This window comes from Sinocyclocheilus anshuiensis, unplaced genomic scaffold (genome assembly GCF_001515605.1).
Source record: "Sinocyclocheilus anshuiensis isolate Anshui unplaced genomic scaffold, SAMN03320099.WGS_v1.1 scaffold54, whole genome shotgun sequence".
Lineage (NCBI taxonomy): Eukaryota > Metazoa > Chordata > Actinopteri > Cypriniformes > Cyprinidae > Sinocyclocheilus > Sinocyclocheilus anshuiensis.
Genome location: NW_015547654.1, coordinates 1,642,699 through 1,661,257, shown reverse-complemented (window position 1 = coordinate 1,661,257; position 18,559 = coordinate 1,642,699). Strand labels below are relative to the sequence as shown.

Sequence of the window (18,559 nt, the reverse complement as noted above, 5' to 3'; positions counted from 1 at the left end):
TGTCACTCGGATATCCACCCTCCCCTCCTTTCAATTTCCAAAGTGGTATGAACCAATGATGCGTTCTTTTTACTTTGAGTTTTGTGTTATAAGGTCGGTATTCTGAGGAAGCAATTTCACATCGATATACTATTTATCCTTAACAATAATAACAAATGACTGGTGTCAATATGAAGAGCATGACCCCTGCAAGGAAAGGTGATCTGACATCTGAAGAGAGAGTGATGCTACAGGTAGCTGCTGCAGGTACTGGAAATCACTCTTTAGTTTTCTTTTCTGATTTTTTTTTCTTAAAACCAAACTTTCTGCGTATATATTATTTATATAAATTAACCTATTGAATTGGTTGGAGGTTTATTTATTTGTTCTCTTGTGTGACTAGTTACACTACCTTTCTGACACTATGAAAAGTTTATTTTTCACAAAGTTTCTTTCTCTTTTTTTTTGGAAATAAAAAAATTATACTTTTATTCAGCAAAACACATTTCGTTGATGACACAGTGAATACATTTAGAAACAAAATATTTCTACTTCAAATGAATGCTGTTTTTTAACAACTTTATTAATCAAAGAATCCTGGGAAAAAAATACAGTTTCCACAAAAATATTATGCAGCACAAATGCGTTCAACAATGATAATAATATGAAATGTTTCTTGTGTAGCAAATCAACATATTAGAATAATTTCTGAAAGATCATGTGACACTGAACACTGGAGTAATGCTGAAAATTCAGCTTTGCATCACAGGAATAAATTACATTTTACAATATATTCAAATAGAAAACAGATATTTTAAATTGTGATATTTCATAATATTACTGTTTTTACTGTATTTATGATCAAATAAATGTAGCCTCGCTGAGTGTAAGAGACTTCTTCAAACTTTTGAACAGTAGTATATACACAGTGCCTGTTTCATATTATACAGACTTTGTTATTAAATGTAAGATTTATCTATAAACTAACCAGTTTAATGAAACTTTGTGTTTATCTTAGAACAGTATTTTAATGAATCCTTGCATAATTTGAAAAAGGTAGATAATAAAAATATCTTAAAAATACCCTCAGTATACTTTAAGTGTCTTTATACAAAGTGGGTATGTAGACCATCCAAGGAAATAATATGGTGGATCATCATGAGCTGTCCATGATCCTGATGTTTAGTTTTTAAACTCTAGACTGTGTTTTCTCAAAAGGTGATGTGCAGGAGGCCACCCAGCTGCTCAGCAATCCAAATGTGCGTGTTAACTGTCTGGATGAGGTAAGAACATAAAGATGATGAATATGGGTAGTAATTTACAGGCCATTTAAGCACCAGTTATGGCTCATTGGGGTTCACCAAGCTGGAACACAACAAAACATAAAATCAGACATAGGGTTGCTGGCCAAACACAACCCATACTTATTGCTACTTTTATTCATGTTTATGCTATTTTACTGCAGCCTAACTACATAGACACACAGGCCTTACACTGTAAATAGTGGTATTATTTAGTTGTTTTCTGACGATCAGCCCTTATGTAAACAAGTGCAGTGGCTGGTGGGCTGGTGGGCTGGTGAGGTGACAACATATGTTCCGCATTGTTATTCAGGCATATGGCGGAGACTCTTGAGTGGCGGATGTGGTCTTTAAAGAGGTGTGATAATGGAGACATGCCACTAGATGTAACCTACAGACTACTTGAGGTCCTTTTGAGGCAAGAATGATTAGAAACAGCAGGTGATAAGTGTATCCCACCTGTCAAAATCAGATGTGCAGCTTGTTCGCTGTGCCACCAACGCAGTCTTTCGACTTCTTCCAAGGCGCACCAAAGATTATGACTCACCCAGCTCATGTCACTCTCAACAAGTGCCAGTGTTTTGTCAGAATCTCCATCCTGCAGGCACATTTCCTGGATTTTCACAATTTGTGAGGGGACTGAACAAGGCTAAATGTCATTTGCTTTTGAGTCATGCAGATGAAAAGACATTTCTGAAGTATTTTCCTTCATGTGGTTTTAGTATGGCATGACCCCTCTCATGCATGCGGCCTATAAGGGCAAAGCAGACATGTGCAGACTGCTGCTGCAGCACGGAGCTGATGTCAACTGTAATGAGCATGAGTATGGTTATACTGCCCTCATGTTCGCTGGCCTCTCAGGTAAACTCATGTCGATATTTATTTTTTATTTATTTATCCTTTATTTTTCCAGGAAGGTCCCATTGAGATAAAAGAAATCTCTTCTTCCAGGGAGTCCTGGCCAAGATATACTCTACCAAGTGTCATTTTCTAACATTTAAAGGTACAAAAGCTTCACTGAGTTGGTACCTTTTCAAAAGGTACATCTTTGGATCTTATTTACCCCTAAAAGGTTTGTATAAGTACCTTAAAGGCACATATTATTACCTAAAGTGTACATATTTTAGTACCTTTTGAAAGGGCACTGCCTCGGTAACAGCTTTTGCAAGGTCATTTATGAATGAATTTCAAGAGACGACCTTGCATTGGGTTGCACAAATAGCACAATCATCACAGAAACACACAAGTAGGGCAGAAAAGTGTGTAAAATTTGAATAATATCATAAAATATATTGTAAAATGCATTTACATGTATTGATGATGTCTTTCTTATCAACTGTTCATAAAATAACAATAAAATGATCCAATTTTAAAGCAATAAAGCAGTAGTTTTTAGCAGTCTCCTAAGCTCACCAAGATTGCATTTATTTGATCAGAAATATTTGATTATTTCCAATAATCAGTGTAAGGAATTAATCGCAGTAATATGTTTACATATCTGTTCATTGCGATTGCAATCTGTATGCGCCACATATTTTACTATGATTATGTTTGATGATTATGAGCTTAATCACATCAATTTGATTGAAGTATTGTGTTTACATGAGAAAAGTTTAATTGCAATATTGCCTTTTTTTTTAGAATTATTTGATGAATAGAAAATTCCAAAGAACAGCATTTATATGAAAAGAAATATTGTAACATTATAAAAGTCTTCACTTTTGATCAATTTAATGCATTTTTGTTGAATAAATGTATCAATTTCTTAAAAAAATAATACTACTGACCCTACAACAGAATACAACAAACTTTTGAACAGTATTGTACAGTATATAGTGTAGATAATCTGAAAATGGCATCTAAAGTTTTCCCAGCTCATCTAATCTGAATAATCCCACAGGTAATGCAGAAATAACAGAGATGATCTTAGATGCTGGAGCAGAGACAGATCTGGTCAACTCCGTGGGACGGACTGCTGCTCAGATGGCTGCCTTTGTGGGTGAGTGATTCATATGCATATGCACATTTACTACTTACTAATGAATAAATAATCTTAATCTTTCTGCCCTGTGCAGGTCAGCATGACTGTGCGACAGTGATCAACAATTTCTTTTCTCGTGCGAGGCTGGAATACTACACCAGACCCCAGGGCTCAGAGATTGAACCTAAACTACCCCCCAAACTAGCAGGACCCCTACACAAAATCATCATGACTACTAACCTCAATCCTGTCAAGGTAAGAACTGCCAAGTGTGTTTATATAACTCAGATTTCAAGCAGCAGTAAAGCGCCATGCTCACACAAACCAAACAATGGGAGTGAAACACAGCAACCTATGCTTTTATAACACGGACCCATAAGAATGCCATACAAGGTCACATGACTGGAGGAAGCATCAGTTTGCACTAACCAACACCCCTCCTGCTTTTATTCCATCTAAATATATCCTTGTGATATTACAGAGCAACAACATGGCCTGCATTTCAACACAGGCTTGGACTTCTGTTATAAATCTGTTATACCTACAGCTCTGATAAACAGCCTTCATTGCATAGCATATGAAAAATGGAATGACATTTGCATGTGACAGTGCAATGAAATACATAAATAACACTGCCTTGCATAATATTTGCTGATTGAAATCCAGTACTTGTTTCTTACTAATTTTGGGGTGCTGATTCCAAAAATAGTGCCAAAAATAGTCACACTTTCTCACAAAATAAGACACAGTTTGTAGCATTTTTGCTTTCGACAACCATTTGTAAGGTGAAGAAGTTGTATTATCCCTTATACAGCAGTTCTTTCTAGTCCTCGAATCTGACTGGCTGAGAGGAGTGCAATATTCTAGTGATAACAGAACTCCAACCGCTTCACCGTTTGTATCATTCTGCTTACGTTATTTCTCACAGCGAGTGTCGTGGACTCGTGGCGGATGCCCAAATCCACTATAATTTTATAAATAATACTGTTTTTGTGTCACGGAATGTAGTTTTAAGAGTTTTTTAGGCGAGGATGTACTTCAAATACGCGGTTTGTTAATTAAGATAACGTCTATTTGAAAATTTGCTTGCTGTTTGGATGTAGTAAAATCCAAACAGCAACAGAAGCAAATTGTTAAAATTAGTTTTGTGATTTTTTTTATTTTTAATAATCTTGTGTTTATGTAAAGTTCTTTGACAATAGAGTATGTGTTTGACATTTGACTGCTTTTGTTATTCTGATAAATGCATTAAAGCTGATACATATTGCGGCTATATATAATTTGAAAAATCTTCATTCTTATTTTGTGAAAACAAATGTATGTGCTGAGAGTTTTTTATTGATATTTTTCAACTCAGCATCATCAAAACAGGTAATATTAGGCTTTCTGGAAAATCAGCAGAAATTTATTTTCCAAATGCAGGCCTGTGAGTGTCAAATCAAAGGTGTGTGTTAGTAATTTAATACACAGTTGCTCTAATATAGACTTGCGTGTGTGCTTTGTGGCAGATCTCGGATGGCATCTGTGTGCGCTATCTCAGCTGTCTCAGATCCAGTGATTTCTGATGAGTAAGGTGTCTCAGCGCCATACTCAGCAGGGATCAGTTAACAGAATCATGTGGCGTGAGAACATGTTTCCTCCATGAAACTTGCATTGTAAGTAAGGATAGTGTCTCTCTGCTATATTCACTTCCATTTTTTCCATCATGTGTTTTCAGATGGTGATGCTGGTGAAGGAGGACCCCTTATTGGTGGATGTGGTTGCCCTGGAGAAGTGCTACCGTGTGATGGATCTGCTCTGTGAGCAGTGTGTGAAACAGCAGGACATGAATGAGGTACTGGCCATGAAGATGCACTACATCAGCTGCGTGCTGCAGAAGTGTCTGGCCTTCCTGCAGGAACGAGATGACAACCTGGATGCCCTGTTGAGGAGGTGACATCATCACTACGGTCCATTACATCTTAGACAGTCTTGCAAATGGAGTCACAAAAACATATATTTTTCTTCTGCCCAAGCCTTCTGAAAGGAAGAGATGGTGATGGCTTCCCTCAGTACCAGGAGAAATTCATTCGTGATTGTATCCGGAAGTTTCCCTATTGTGAGGCAACCCTGCTGCAACAGCTGGTCCGAAGTATAGCACCTGTGGAAATTGTCAGTACATTTTTAAACATATAAAAGGGACACCTTATAATTTTAATAAACAAAGTTTAAGGGGTCATATAATGTGGAATTATTTTAAATAATACTTACTTAATATAATAAATTAGATTTATAATATAATATAATATTGTTATATATAATATTTTAATATTTAATTAATATTTGTAATAGTTAATATTAAATAATAATCACTATTTTACAAGTTAACTTTATTAAGTTAAATATTACTGTTTAGACACTACATTTGGCCTTTCTGTTCATCAAAGAAACATGTTTCACAGTTTCTACAAAAATATTAAGCTGCACAACTGTTTTCGACATTTTTAAGAATAAGAAATGTTTCTTGCAGCAAATGAGCATCTTAGAGTGATTTCTGAAGGATCATGTGACACTGAAGACTGGAGTAATGATGCTGAAAATTCAGCTTTGCATCACAGGAATAAATTACAATTTAAAATATATTCAAATAGAAAACAGTTCTTTTAAATTGTAATAATATTTCACAACATTACTTTGTTTTACTAATTTACTAAACAAAGTTTTGAATGCTAGTGTAGATGTTCATAACTTGCTGACTGAAATTGTAAAAATGTGTGAACATTTTGTTTCACAAGCTCTCTTTTGTTTCCAGGGGAACGACCCCACAGCCTTCTCGGTTCTGACGCAAACACTGACAGGCCAGATGGTGCTTATGGACACAGAGTACTGTGCTACCTGTGGAGAGAAGGGTGCTGACAAGAAGTGCTCCTTCTGTAAAATGGTATAATGTGTTTCATTTTTTTCTTAAGTAATCATAGCTTGCCACCAACATTCATTCCATTAATACTGACATTTTTGATCATTTTGTAGCCAAATTTACAAATGTTGTTCATGTGATTTATTTTACAGTTAATCACACATAATGACCATCTGCAAAGTATACTGACTTTAAGTTGCTATTTAGCATGTGCTTTCTCTTGAGGCTCATCCTGAACCTACAACATTTTAATTAAGAAGCCCAGATTTTGTCAGAAATGCAAGAACATTCAAATTAAAAGATATCTAACTTTAAAACTGAATTTAAAGTGCACTGTTGAGTTACATTATACAAAGATTGTTTTGTATTCTTAAGTAAGCTCTCTTGTCATTATGTTGGAGTTTCACATGTTGCTGAAACACTGTTTTCCCATAATGCTCTGATCTCTTTGCAGGTGGTCTACTGTGGGCCGACGTGTCAGAGGCTGCACTGGTTCACCCATAAGAGGCAGTGCAAAACTCCTGTGCCACAGAGAGGCAACCGCCAGCCCAAACTGAGAGAACTCTCTAGCAGTGGTAAAGTGTTAGCATATTAGCACATCAGTGGTTAGTTAAGAAATGCTTGATTTACTTGAGTTAGATCTTACTGAATCTTACCAGTGTTTTTGGTCATCATGACACTGAATGACTAAGGACTGATGATAAAAACAAGGTTCTTTTCTACAGAAGCTTTGTTCTTGTCATTTTATGTTACGTTATAAGAGTTTTAGAAGTGAAATACGAAGCTTATTTCATTTGTTTGTTTTCTGTTTCCTATCAGTTGATGACAATGATGTAGTGAACGCCGCCAGCTCCATGCTGGCTCTGTGTCTGGGGTTGTCAAAGTGTGCACTTCAGAACAGTCCCTCTGAAGACCACAGTGAAACCTCTGAGGCCTCTGAAGATCCTCCTTGTGCTGGAAAGGACTGAGGAGCAGAAAGATATGGGCTCTTGTTTCTTTGGCCAGGTGAAGTCCGCTGGGCATCCAGTTCGTTCTCAGCGTGCTGCGCTGTGATTGGTGCTCTGCATTTTATAGGAAACAGTAAACAATGATACTGAAGTGTTGGATTGTATACTTATTCTAAGCTGTGTAAGTACAGGACATGCAGAGCACATGACAAACTGCTAACCAAAGGACTTACTATTTTGATTGTGGGCAACTGTTTGATACTCCAGAGACAGAAAGAAAAACTTTGAGGATATTCTCTACCACTTTAAAGGAATCATTCACCTAAGAAATGAAAATCTGCTAAAAATGTGTTCACCGTCTTCGATGTAGATGAGTTTGTTTCTTCGCATTACATAATTCAGCATTACATCATTTGCTCACCAATGGATCCTCTGCAGTGAATGGGTGCCATCAGAATGAGTCCAAACAGCTGATAAAAGCATCACAATAATTTACAAGTAATCCACATGACTACAGTCCACTAATTAACATCTTGTGAAGCGAAAAAAGCAGCGTGTTCATCATTAAGATGTTTTTAAAATTGTTGTTTCCAGTTATAATACAAGTCCTCTATCCATAATATTGCTTTCTCCAGTGAAAAAGTCATCTCATCTGAATCAGGAGAGAAATATACACAGATCAAGCATCGTTTACAAGTGAAAACAGTCCAAAAAAGTACTAAACGAATATGTTGATGGATTTTGGATGGACTTGTTCACTGGAGGATTATAGACTCAGAAGTGACAGTTATAGTTATAAAACATCTTGATGGAATTGTTTTTTGCAAACATGCAGCTTTTCGCTTCACAAGATGTTAACAGATGGACTGGAGTCATGTGAATTACTTGTAGATTATTGTGATGTTTTTATCAGTTGTTTGTCATTCTGACGGCACCCATTCACTGCAGAGGATCCACTGGTGAGCAAGTAATGTAAAGCTAAATTTCTCCAAATGTGTTCCAATGAAGAAACAAACTCATCTACATCTTGGATGGTCTGAGGCTGAGTAAATAATCAGCAAATTTTCATCTTTGGGTGAACTATTCCTTTATGTGCTTTTGTTTAAGTTGTACCTTTTCCACCTTAGTGTTTCTATTTTTGCTTGTTTCATAACATAGTTTTTTTTTTTTTTTAAATCTGTTTTTTGCTTCTCGCATAATTTGCTTTTAAAGTAGAACCTCTAAAAGAGTTCATATTGAAGGCTTAATTTTATCTAAACTTTTTTTTTTCTTGATCAAATAAAGAAATTGATGTAATACATACATTTTAATTCAGTAATTTTCCGCTAGAGGGCAGCGTCCATCCCCTGAAGATCAAGTGTGAACTTAAATTTGGCATCAGCAGGCTGTGTACTGTTTACTTCTTAGAATGAACAGCATACATGCTTTAATTGATCAGAATCACAGTGTTTATTACAAACATAAATCTCTTTCAGGTGAAATTTTGATCTCAATAATGATCACCTAATAAAATAGACACCTGATGATGTTTATTTAAAAGTTAAAGTTAAAAAAAAGATAAAATTTTTTAAATTAATATGCATCATTATCATAATCATCAATCAATATATACCAACACATTCTCAAAAAATGTTTGGAAAATGTCCAGTTTAAGCTGCAGTGTCGTAACTGCATTAAACAGTGAGTTTTGAGAGAGCAGGGATCTCCTCCGTGGACTTTCCCACACCTAATAAAATAGACACCTGATGATGTTTATTTAAAAGTTAAAGTTAAAAAAAAGATAAAATTTTTTAAATTAATATGCATCATTATCATAATCATCAATCAATATATACCAACACATTCTCAAAAAATGTTTGGAAAATGTCCAGTTTAAGCTGCAGTGTCGTAACTGCATTAAACAGTGAGTTTTGAGAGAGCAGGGAGCTCCTCCGTGGACTTTCCCACACTTGGTCCTGTTGCACACATCCTAAGGCACTCGCTCAGAATTCTATAGACGGCTCTGTCTGTTCCCGAGCGCTTTGTTCCCAGTCTCCACATCCCCTCATCCCAAGGGACTATATCACCCTGTGGGCCAAACGAGGGTCTATTTAGCACACAGTTGTCACGTCGCATGTCAATATACCCATAACTCCGTGCTGTAACCTCTCTGTTTCCCCTGAGATTCATCCCTCTCCTGTCTCCATCTATGAGCATGTCACGGTCATTACAGGTGCATGAAAGGACTATCTCAAATATCCGGTTTTCAGATGCAGAAATTAGCGAATGCCGCATCGTATCACATGACTTTGATATTCCTCTTTCAAGCCCTGAGGATGCATATTCAGTGATCCCCAATAAACCCCCCTTTACCAATATGACTAACAGTGCTTTTTAGATAATAAGAGATCATTTTGACAGCAGTGGCTTTTGAAATACATTTTTGTTTTTCAAAAAAAGGGGGGAAAAAATCAGCACAATATTAAAGTGTTTTTCCTCCGAATCAAAGAAGTGTACCTGGGGGCAAGTGGAATGAATTAATCGTAAATGCCCGAGGAGTGAGTGAAACTAGAAACTTTTTGGGGGAGCCACACATTTTTGGTAAAAGAAAGCGAGCATTGGGCTTTTGTGTTTCCTCCATGTCGTTTGTGTTATGCACATTCATTTGGTGAGCTCATCGGAGGCACCTGTTTGGATAATTTTGGGGTAAAATAATCCAGGGCTATCCCGTTTCATAGGTTTTGTCATGCATTCCTGTACCTAGAGTTCAATGCATCAGGTTCACATGTAGAGGATCTAAATATGCTTGAAAACTCATTCACACCTGAGAGCGCAACATCCTCAGCACAGTGTCTCTCTGTTTGAGAGTGTTGCAATGCACTGTTTGCTCACATGTATCAACTGAGCTACACAATAGGTGTTTCCTACTTAAGATCATCAATACAGTAATAGTGAAAGTTTGTTTGCATTAGTAAAAAGAAATTTTTAAACATTATTTAAAAAATTTGAGAATAAAATAAATCCAACTGCAAAATATGAAAATTCAACAAAATGTAATTCAAGAATCCATCCATCCATTCTCCAAAACGATTGTCCTCTGTAGGGCCATGGGAATATAAGAAAGTATTATTAAAAATGATTGTGAAAAATGTCATTCAGTTTTCATTTTGTGGAATGAATTGTCTGAATGTTTTCTTTTCTTTTAGACAACTTAAAATATGTACTGGATTATTTTTTGTTCTTGTTGTCCATTACATGTTCTTTCATTCTGTTCATTAATCCATAATAATTGTTCCTCCCCCACTCAATGCAGTTACCTGACTCTGGTTGCACCTTTTCATGACTCCATAAATCACTGTCCAGAATAAAAGTCACCTCCCAATCAATGATGTGTGCAGACGTGCTGCTTATCGATTCCTCCTTAACCAACTTTATTGCACTTAGGCATAGAGATGGTTAATTAACCTGTGCATATTCAATCTTGTTGACAAAGTGCTGCTGCCTTTTTCAGCTCTTGACATTCTTTATGACGCTCCAAGGTGCTTAGCAATAAAGGTTTATGTTTTAAGAGCTGTGTTTTAAGATAATGCTTGCTTTTTATGATAGGTTTATTTCCTTGTTGTCTTATATATATATATATATATATATAAAATTATAGTCAAATTAATAATAATACTTCATATAACATTATATGATTATATTAGAATGAAAGTAACATTTAAAAGTCAGGCAGACTGCATGAATAGAGTCAGAATAAAATTAAAAACGTTTTGGTATGTTTCTCTATTAATGTTGCAGTTTTACACCAAATGAAATTTTATTGGTTTTAATAATCATACATATAAAATAGGCTATTACAGACAACAAATGTAATCGTCTGGATACAATATATTTATAATGTTTTTTTGTCAGATTTCATGTAATGTTTCTGCGACGATTAGCTCACATCAGTATAATTTTCCAATTTCCAGAATAATTTTCCACCGTGCAAAATACTGTAGCTGTAGGTGGGCGTGTACTACATCGAGAGGACACGCCCATTTCCAGGACACTTCATCATTCCACTCACTGCTGCTGTTCTGGAATGGGCGGGTATATAAACATGGATGAGAAACAGGTAGGTATAATCATTCTCTGAGTTTTCAAAGAGACACTGAACCGAACTCTTTTGCAATGCCCCTCAACACATGCGAATACCAGCTGCTGTTTCTGCTCTGCTTTCTGATAAAAAGCTGTCATGCTTTCAAAAATGATGGCACTGAAGAGTTTCATGGGCACGTGGTGGCATCATCTCACCAGACTCCAAATAATGCCTCTTTAAATCGAGCGCGCAACGGAGGAAGACGAACGGAGAGCCGGGACCAAACCGGTACGTGTTTACCTTTAAGTATTTACTCATGCGTTTATCATACTTTTGTAGGGTTCATATATTTAATAATATTACAAAAATTCAAATCATAAGAATCTATATGGTTGCTCGCAGATATTTTTAAAAACATGAGCTTTTGTATATTTTTATAACTCCGGTGATATTGCCTTAAAAGTTGTTATTTTCAACAAGTCAGAACATATATGCAACCTGCCTGAACACCTATCTATCTATCTATCTATCTATCAGTCTGTCTACACTCTAAAAATGCTGGGTTGTTTCAACCCAATGTTGGGTCAAATATGGACTAACCCAACTGTTGGGTTAAATTTTGGTTACATTTTTAAATTAACTTTTTAACCCAACAGTTGGGTTAGTCCATATTTTACCCAAAATTGGGTTGAAACAACCCAGCATTTTTTAGAGTGTATCTAGCAGTCTGTCTGTTCATGTCTGTTTAACCTTAAAACTTAAAGCCTTTAAAACTGATTTAAACTTTCAGGCTATTGTATTAGCCTACTGTAGAAGTAACTTAAAGTGCAATGCATCATATAATTCCTTCTCCATTCACTGATTTTTAAAGCATGAACTTTCCTTTTGCAGAACAGCACCAGGTCGGTTGCAGGGAGCTGAGGTCCACTAAATACATATCTGACGGCCAATGCACCAGCCTGAATCCCGTCAAGGAGTTAGTGTGTGCTGGAGAATGTCTTCCCACGCACCTGCTGCCCAACTGGATCGGTGGAGGTCACTACTGGAGCAGACGGGACGCCCAGGAGTGGCGCTGCGTCACCGAACGCACACGCATCCAGCGCATTAAACTCCAGTGCCAGGACGGCAGCACACGCACCTACAAGATCACCGCCGTCACATCCTGCACCTGCAAGAGATACACGCGCCAAAACAACGAGTCCTCTCATGCACCTCAGAGTCCCTCAAAGGATCATCCGCTGCAGAACCCCGAGAAGAAAAAAAGCAAAAATAAAAACTCAAAGCTTAATTCTAAAAATGAATAAATATTAGAGCCTCTGGTTTGTTGAGGATGAGCCATACTGGTGCAGATTTGACCAACACAGACCTGCCCATGGAAGGAAAGTGACTTTTTTGAACTGCAATGACTCTGACTTGGACTGCAACAAGATGTACAGCTGTTTTTCTTTATATTTTCAGATGTGGATTCTTTTATGACTGTGTATGTGTGAGAGTATGTGCACTTTTTGAGTGTAATATGGTCATGTTTTTTTATAAATAACCTAATTACATAAAGCAATTATGTATACTATTTCAAATGACAGACGAAAGTTATAGGATAATTCACCCAAAAATGAAAATAATGCCATCATTTACTCGCCCTCAATTTGATCCAAACCTGTATGAGTTTCTTTTTCTGGTGAACACAAAAAGAAGAATGTTGGGAAACAAACAGTTGCCAAACAGTATGGAAAAAAATACTATGGAAGCAAATGGCTACCGGCAACTGTTTGGTTACCAACATACTTCCAAATATCTTCTTTTGTGTTCAACAGAAGAAAACGTTTGGAACAACTTAAGGGTGAGTAAATAATAACACAATTTTCATTTTTGGTGAATTATTCCTTTAAAAACTGACTCATTACTACAGCTATGTAAATATTTGCATTTCATATATAGTCGTTTTTGAATAGAATTACATCCATATATTTTTATAGAATTGTTTTATGAAAATTTCCAGTTGACATTTACACAGCTGAATACCCATTTATACAATAAATTAAGTAGTTTACTTATGCTGGTTTGTATCATTTTGTTCGCTGAGTCCACTGACTGTAGCTAAAGGCAAGGTTGTAGAATTTCATGGACCGACAGAAACTATGTAACAAATGAGGAATTAGTTCAAGAAGCAAGTTCTTTCACACTGTGTTTGTAACTCTACGCTGCATTGTTGTGAAGGGCTGCCCTCTCCTGCAGGCACATCAGCTACTTTTTGGCGGCAACATGTTAAAGCTGCTTCATTGTATCGCGTATCTTTTTACTCTGCCATTCTGAAAGTCGTGTTGCTGTGCTTGAGGTTATATTCCCAAGTTATGAATCAGATTCCTTGTGTTGTGAATCCAAGAATCCAGAGGAAGGTGACACTGCACAGGTTACACTGCAAGTCTCTGGAAGATGAGATACTTTGTGGATCCTGTAGAAACAGCAATAAAAAGAAGCGTGAAGCAAACTTTGGGTAATCAAGAAAATGCTTTCCAGTTTTGTATGCGAGATGCATCAGAAGGTCAGCAAACGGACTATGAGCGGTCCTGGGTCTGCTGTCTGAGATAAAATGAGGTTGAGAAACTAAGGCAGGTAATATCATGAGTCTGACGGAAGACGTCTGTCTGATGTCTCCGGTGTGTTGACAGGTGCAGTCAGAAACGGGTGCTTTTGTCTGTACTGATTCTCCATCTCTATAATTATTCCTGACAACAGATTCGCCTCCAGAGAGTTTGAGATGCAGGGACCACCTGCTGTTATTTATAAGCTCAATTACCAAATATGTTCCCTAAAGAGAGGGTTGCTCTGATGCACAAAACTCGGCATACTCCCACATACTGTGGTATTCAAACACATGCTATCCCTTGGTAGTGTGTTATTTGTTTACTCAAGATTCTGAGCTCAGAACACACTTCATCGGCTTTGCCAAAGTTTGCAAGGTTAGATGCGTATAGGGTGGGGACTTGGTTCTGTGCATCATTTGTTGAATGGATTTTGAGATGTGAAGGCAGATGTACGTGAGCTTGGACTAAATGACTGGAAAAACCTGGCATACGTCACTAGAGACAAGTCATGTCATTTCACCAGAAGATCCAGTGGTGACACTTTAATTAAATATAACTCAAAACATTAAAAAAAGGAAAAGAAACACGATCATGGATGAGTTGCTCACAATAAGATCTCTAAACTGTGTTTAGAAAACAGATGGGGTGAATTTTCATGGCTTTTATTCAGGATTTTGAGAGATAGTTTAAGTAAACTACATTCACAAGTAGAACTGTATGTTCTGCTTTGAGTTACTGTGAAATGATCAGAATGTATTACTTGGGCATAAATATGGATTACAAAATCTACACTAATTTTTCTGTACAAGCAGTTGCTGTTACTGTTTTTAATAAATTTTCTGTGGCTATACCACAGATTTCCAAATATTTTTGTCAGTCAAACTCGTTTGACCTAAAACACATTTTCATGTTCACGTAACCCAGTTTGAGAAACCCTGTTCTTGGTATTTCAAATAACCTTACGCTATTTAACATTCACATTTATGCTGTGATTAGTGGACCAAGAAAATCCCATAAATGTACATGATGACACACTGGCACAAATCATTTTTATACTTGTATTTCCCCCTTGTCGCGAAAGAACAAATCTCATTGGTTCTTTTAATTCAACAGTTAATTTTTTTCCTAGTTCAAGAAAAAAACCTAAATCCTCTCTGAGTAATTCACACACCATTTAATTCGTTTCTTCTCACATGGTTTCATCACCCCATACAGTTTTATGTTGCTGTGCATCATTTCACAACAATTGTCAGTTCTCAACAAACTGTCATTGTTTAAAACCATACATTTATAATCATATACCATACAGCCCTAGGCAGCGCTTAACTTCAGCTAATTCCTGCAGCAAGTGATGTATAACTCGCTCTGTCAACACAGTGCAATGTGCCAAAATAGCCGTAACTCCACCTCACCTACGGTTTGGACCATTACCATAAACAACACAGCAACCTCACAGTCACACATCTTTACTGCAAAAAAAGCTAAAACAACATTTACGTGTCAGTGCTGCCTTAAAATTGTACTTTGTGTCAACTTGAAATAGAAGTTGTTTAAACAGAACATATAGTTTGACCAAAAATTTCAGCTACTAAATTGAGCATATAGTGTCTTTTGCAACATGTATTGTACAATCATGAATTGAATGTTGTCTGTCTAAACCAACGCACAATCATTTTCAATTTATTGTGAGCATGCATTGCAGTAATGTCATCTGCTGCTTTAAACGCTCGAGCTCACCCAAAAATTAACATTTGCTAAAAATGTACTCACCCTCAGACCATCCAAGATGTAGATGAGTTTGTTTCTTCATCAGAACAGATTTGGACTTAGCATTACATAAGTTGCTCAATAATGGATCCTCTGCAGTGAATGGGTGCCGTCAGAATGAGGGTCCAAACAGCGGATAAAAACACCACAATAATCCACAAGTAATCCACATGACTCCAGTCCATCAGTTAACGACTTATGAAATGAAAAGCCAATGAAGAAACAAACTCATCTACCTTAAAATTTTCATAATTTTGTTTTAAAGGGGTCATTTGATGCGATTTCAATTTTTCCTTTCTCTTTGGAGTGTTACAAGCTCTTGGTGCATAAAGAAGATCTGTAAAGTTGCAAAGACTAAAGTCTCAAATCCAAAGAGATATTCTTTATAAAAGTTGAGACTTGTCCACGCCCTCCTAAAACGCCTCGTTTGAACACGCCCCCATATGTCTACGTCACTGTGTGGGAAGGTTTGCATAACGCCGCCCAAATGTTCACACAAAGAAAGAAGGCATAACTTTTATTCTCGCTTTAGTATTGTTGCCGCCGCCGCCATGTCGTGGAGATGCTGTGTGTTTTGTTGTGAAAGCGAAACTACTTTGTTTGGCCTTCCAAAAGAGGACGATATCCACTTCGTCATGCCTAGAGCTGATCCGTGCTGGTCTCTGAGGAAATACATCAACTTTGCGCTGTGGATCGCCGGATCGGCTTTCACCGTGGACGAAGCGGAGTCCAGCCCGGGGTCGTCACACGTGGTTGCCGCAAGTTCGCCGGCCGCTCCTTCGTCGAATCCGCCGGCCGCCGCTCACTCTAGCCCGCAGTGTGTGACGTGAGCTTTGTAAAAATCGACACGTTTCAGAAAGGTGGGGCATAGAGGAGCAACAATAATGTACATTATGTGGAAATGTGATGCATTATGTGGATTATGTGATACATTTTAAGTTATTGTAACAATTAGACAACGAAAACATGTTTAGGTGTACTAGACTTCATAATGTCACTTTGATTTTTGCTAAATCAAAATAGTGTGTGAGATTAAAAACTCACAAAGTTGATATTTTCGTGATTTAACCCAGCAGAGGACACCTGTGAAATGGCTAATGAGGGTATATTTGACTCTTCCTCTCAGCTCTGGCTCTGCATGTGGTAACAATTCTCAAAGTAATGATGCACAACTAATCATGATAAACTCTCTAGTTATAACCAGGAAGAGGGCCAGGCAGGATCTCAGAGAGGAAAGTTCACCTACAATACTAATCCTTCCTTTAACTAGCCCGCTAACATCCAAACAAGAGGTCCAATAAACTGACTAAATAAGACAACCACATTTGCTTCATTAAAAATATCAAAACACAAAGCTACAGCATAGCCCACGGCTATGAGTTGCAATGACAGGTCTTACCTGTTTAAGTTGGAGATGTTGATGATTTTACCTCATGTCTTTTAGAGCACAAAGCAAAACAAAGTTTTCTGAGATGTCTCAAGGCCATTGTCAGGACTTTTTCTGTTCAGTGTTTACTATGGATACTTCCCACTTTCTTGTAACCATAGCAGCCTTGTAACATCACATTTATACCACTATCTGCAAAGCTTTTCATGTAGAGGTCAACTAATGTCACTTACATTGTATCATATTTAAGAGCAGCTGATGCAGCTTAGCCCATCCACTCACAGACATGAGAGAAAAAGCATCCGAACGCCGTCACACCTGTTTCTCATTCAACCAAGATGCTCTTGAGAGATGGTTTCATCCTCCAGCTAGCCCATCTTGTGTAATACAAAGACCCTCAGTGTTTCTGGGGCCCCTTGTTCCTATGTTAATACATCCAATTACGAAACTGTTACTGTTTGGGCTTCGTAGGAGCAGAAACAGAATGAAGTACAAATGACTGTTGGAATGTTAAGCACCGATGCGAAATCTGAGTAAACAATGAATTGGAAACTGGACTGGTCTACATTGCGTGCAGTTTGGTAACTTGTAATGAATGGCTAAGATGGCAATACAGGTAGCTTGTTAAGGAAAGAACAACATGATCTAAAGATTTAGTTTAGTGTATGGTGATGTTATTTAATTTGGCAAGCAGTGATGCTACATTCCACTGTGTTTTTCCTGCCCTTTTCATTATGTTATTGACATTGATCTGTTTATATTTTCACAGGCATGTCTCAGCCGAGAGCAGTATGAGGATATGAACAAACCTGCTGAACGCTAATGTCTGAGCTGTGTGACATGTTAAGTAAACAGTTAATCTTTATGGATGTATTTGATACATATCGAGGATTTTTTTAAAGCTGCAAAACAGAAGCCGCTTCATACAACAAACCAAAACAAATTTTTTCTGATTTATTTAGTCATTTATAGGACTATAATTCAATTAAACATTTGAATCACATTAATTACATGACATACTGATTAATCATAATTAGGTTAGGTGAACTAAATGGCTCTTTGAAAACTTATTACACGGCGCTCTGGAATGCTTGATTCTGATTGGTCATTCACACCATTTAGCGGTCTGATATTTCCTAATATTTGCCTTCGTGCTTAGCAACGCTGTATCACGCTGTATCCGGATGAAAGAAACCGGCGCTACTTTAAAGTCTCTCATGTCACACCGTGGATTTGCTTTATTCTATCGTTTTATATAAACACAGCTGTGTCTCAGTTATCGATTATAGTGGAAATCGCGTAGAGCACTTAATGGTTAATATTTCTGAAATATATTGCAGTCCGTCATTTGCTCGGCTGGATGCCGTTGTGGACTATTTTTCTAAGCGGAAGCTTTTATATTATACACAGGTAAGATTTTAAAATAATTTCAACCACGTATTTGTTTGGTGAGCACGTTCACTCTCTTCCTATGTGGATTTGACACAGTTCCCTCTCTGTGGGGTTGGATTCTGTTAGACTGCTGTAAATTCATGTTACATTTGATATTTAAAAACTTTTGGGGTTAAACAACATTTACCTCAGTCATTCACCTCATTTACCTTTTATCTTAGCCTGCTATTTATGAAGACCACGGAGTCAAATAATTAAATGTAT

General features: G+C 37.1%; 2 protein-coding genes across 2 annotated transcripts; both read left to right on the top strand.

The window, feature by feature from the left end:
- The first annotated feature begins 179 nt into the window (after positions 1–179).
- Positions 180–7,125, top strand: LOC107702070 (ankyrin repeat and MYND domain-containing protein 2-like). Its single transcript, XM_016504264.1, has 10 exons — positions 180–246; positions 1,198–1,262; positions 2,003–2,141; positions 3,181–3,279; positions 3,356–3,516; positions 4,979–5,193; positions 5,277–5,412; positions 6,053–6,181; positions 6,612–6,732; positions 6,977–7,125. The coding sequence occupies exons 1-10, from the start codon at positions 180–182 to the stop codon at positions 7,123–7,125; spliced, it is 1,281 nt and encodes a 426-aa protein (XP_016359750.1).
- Positions 7,126–11,224: 4,099 nt separating this feature from the next.
- Positions 11,225–12,800, top strand: sostdc1b (sclerostin domain containing 1b). The gene is made up of 2 exons (XM_016504276.1): positions 11,225–11,452; positions 12,056–12,800. Exons 1-2 carry the CDS (start codon positions 11,257–11,259, stop codon positions 12,466–12,468), a joined length of 609 nt encoding a protein of 202 aa, XP_016359762.1. The 5' UTR covers positions 11,225–11,256; the 3' UTR covers positions 12,469–12,800.
- Positions 12,801–18,559: the final 5,759 nt, after the last annotated feature.

Coding starts and splice junctions, on each gene's coding strand:
- LOC107702070 (XM_016504264.1), top strand. CDS start 180: ATGACCCCTGCAAGGAAAGGTGATCTGACATCTGAAGAGAGAGTGATG. Junction 5,413..6,052: donor GTATAGCACCTGTGGAAATT/GTCAGTACATTT, acceptor TTTTGTTTCCAG/GGGAACGACCCCACAGCCTT. Junction 6,182..6,611: donor AGTGCTCCTTCTGTAAAATG/GTATAATGTGTT, acceptor ATCTCTTTGCAG/GTGGTCTACTGTGGGCCGAC.
- sostdc1b (XM_016504276.1), top strand. CDS start 11,257: ATGCCCCTCAACACATGCGAATACCAGCTGCTGTTTCTGCTCTGCTTT. Junction 11,453..12,055: donor GGAGAGCCGGGACCAAACCG/GTACGTGTTTAC, acceptor TTCCTTTTGCAG/AACAGCACCAGGTCGGTTGC.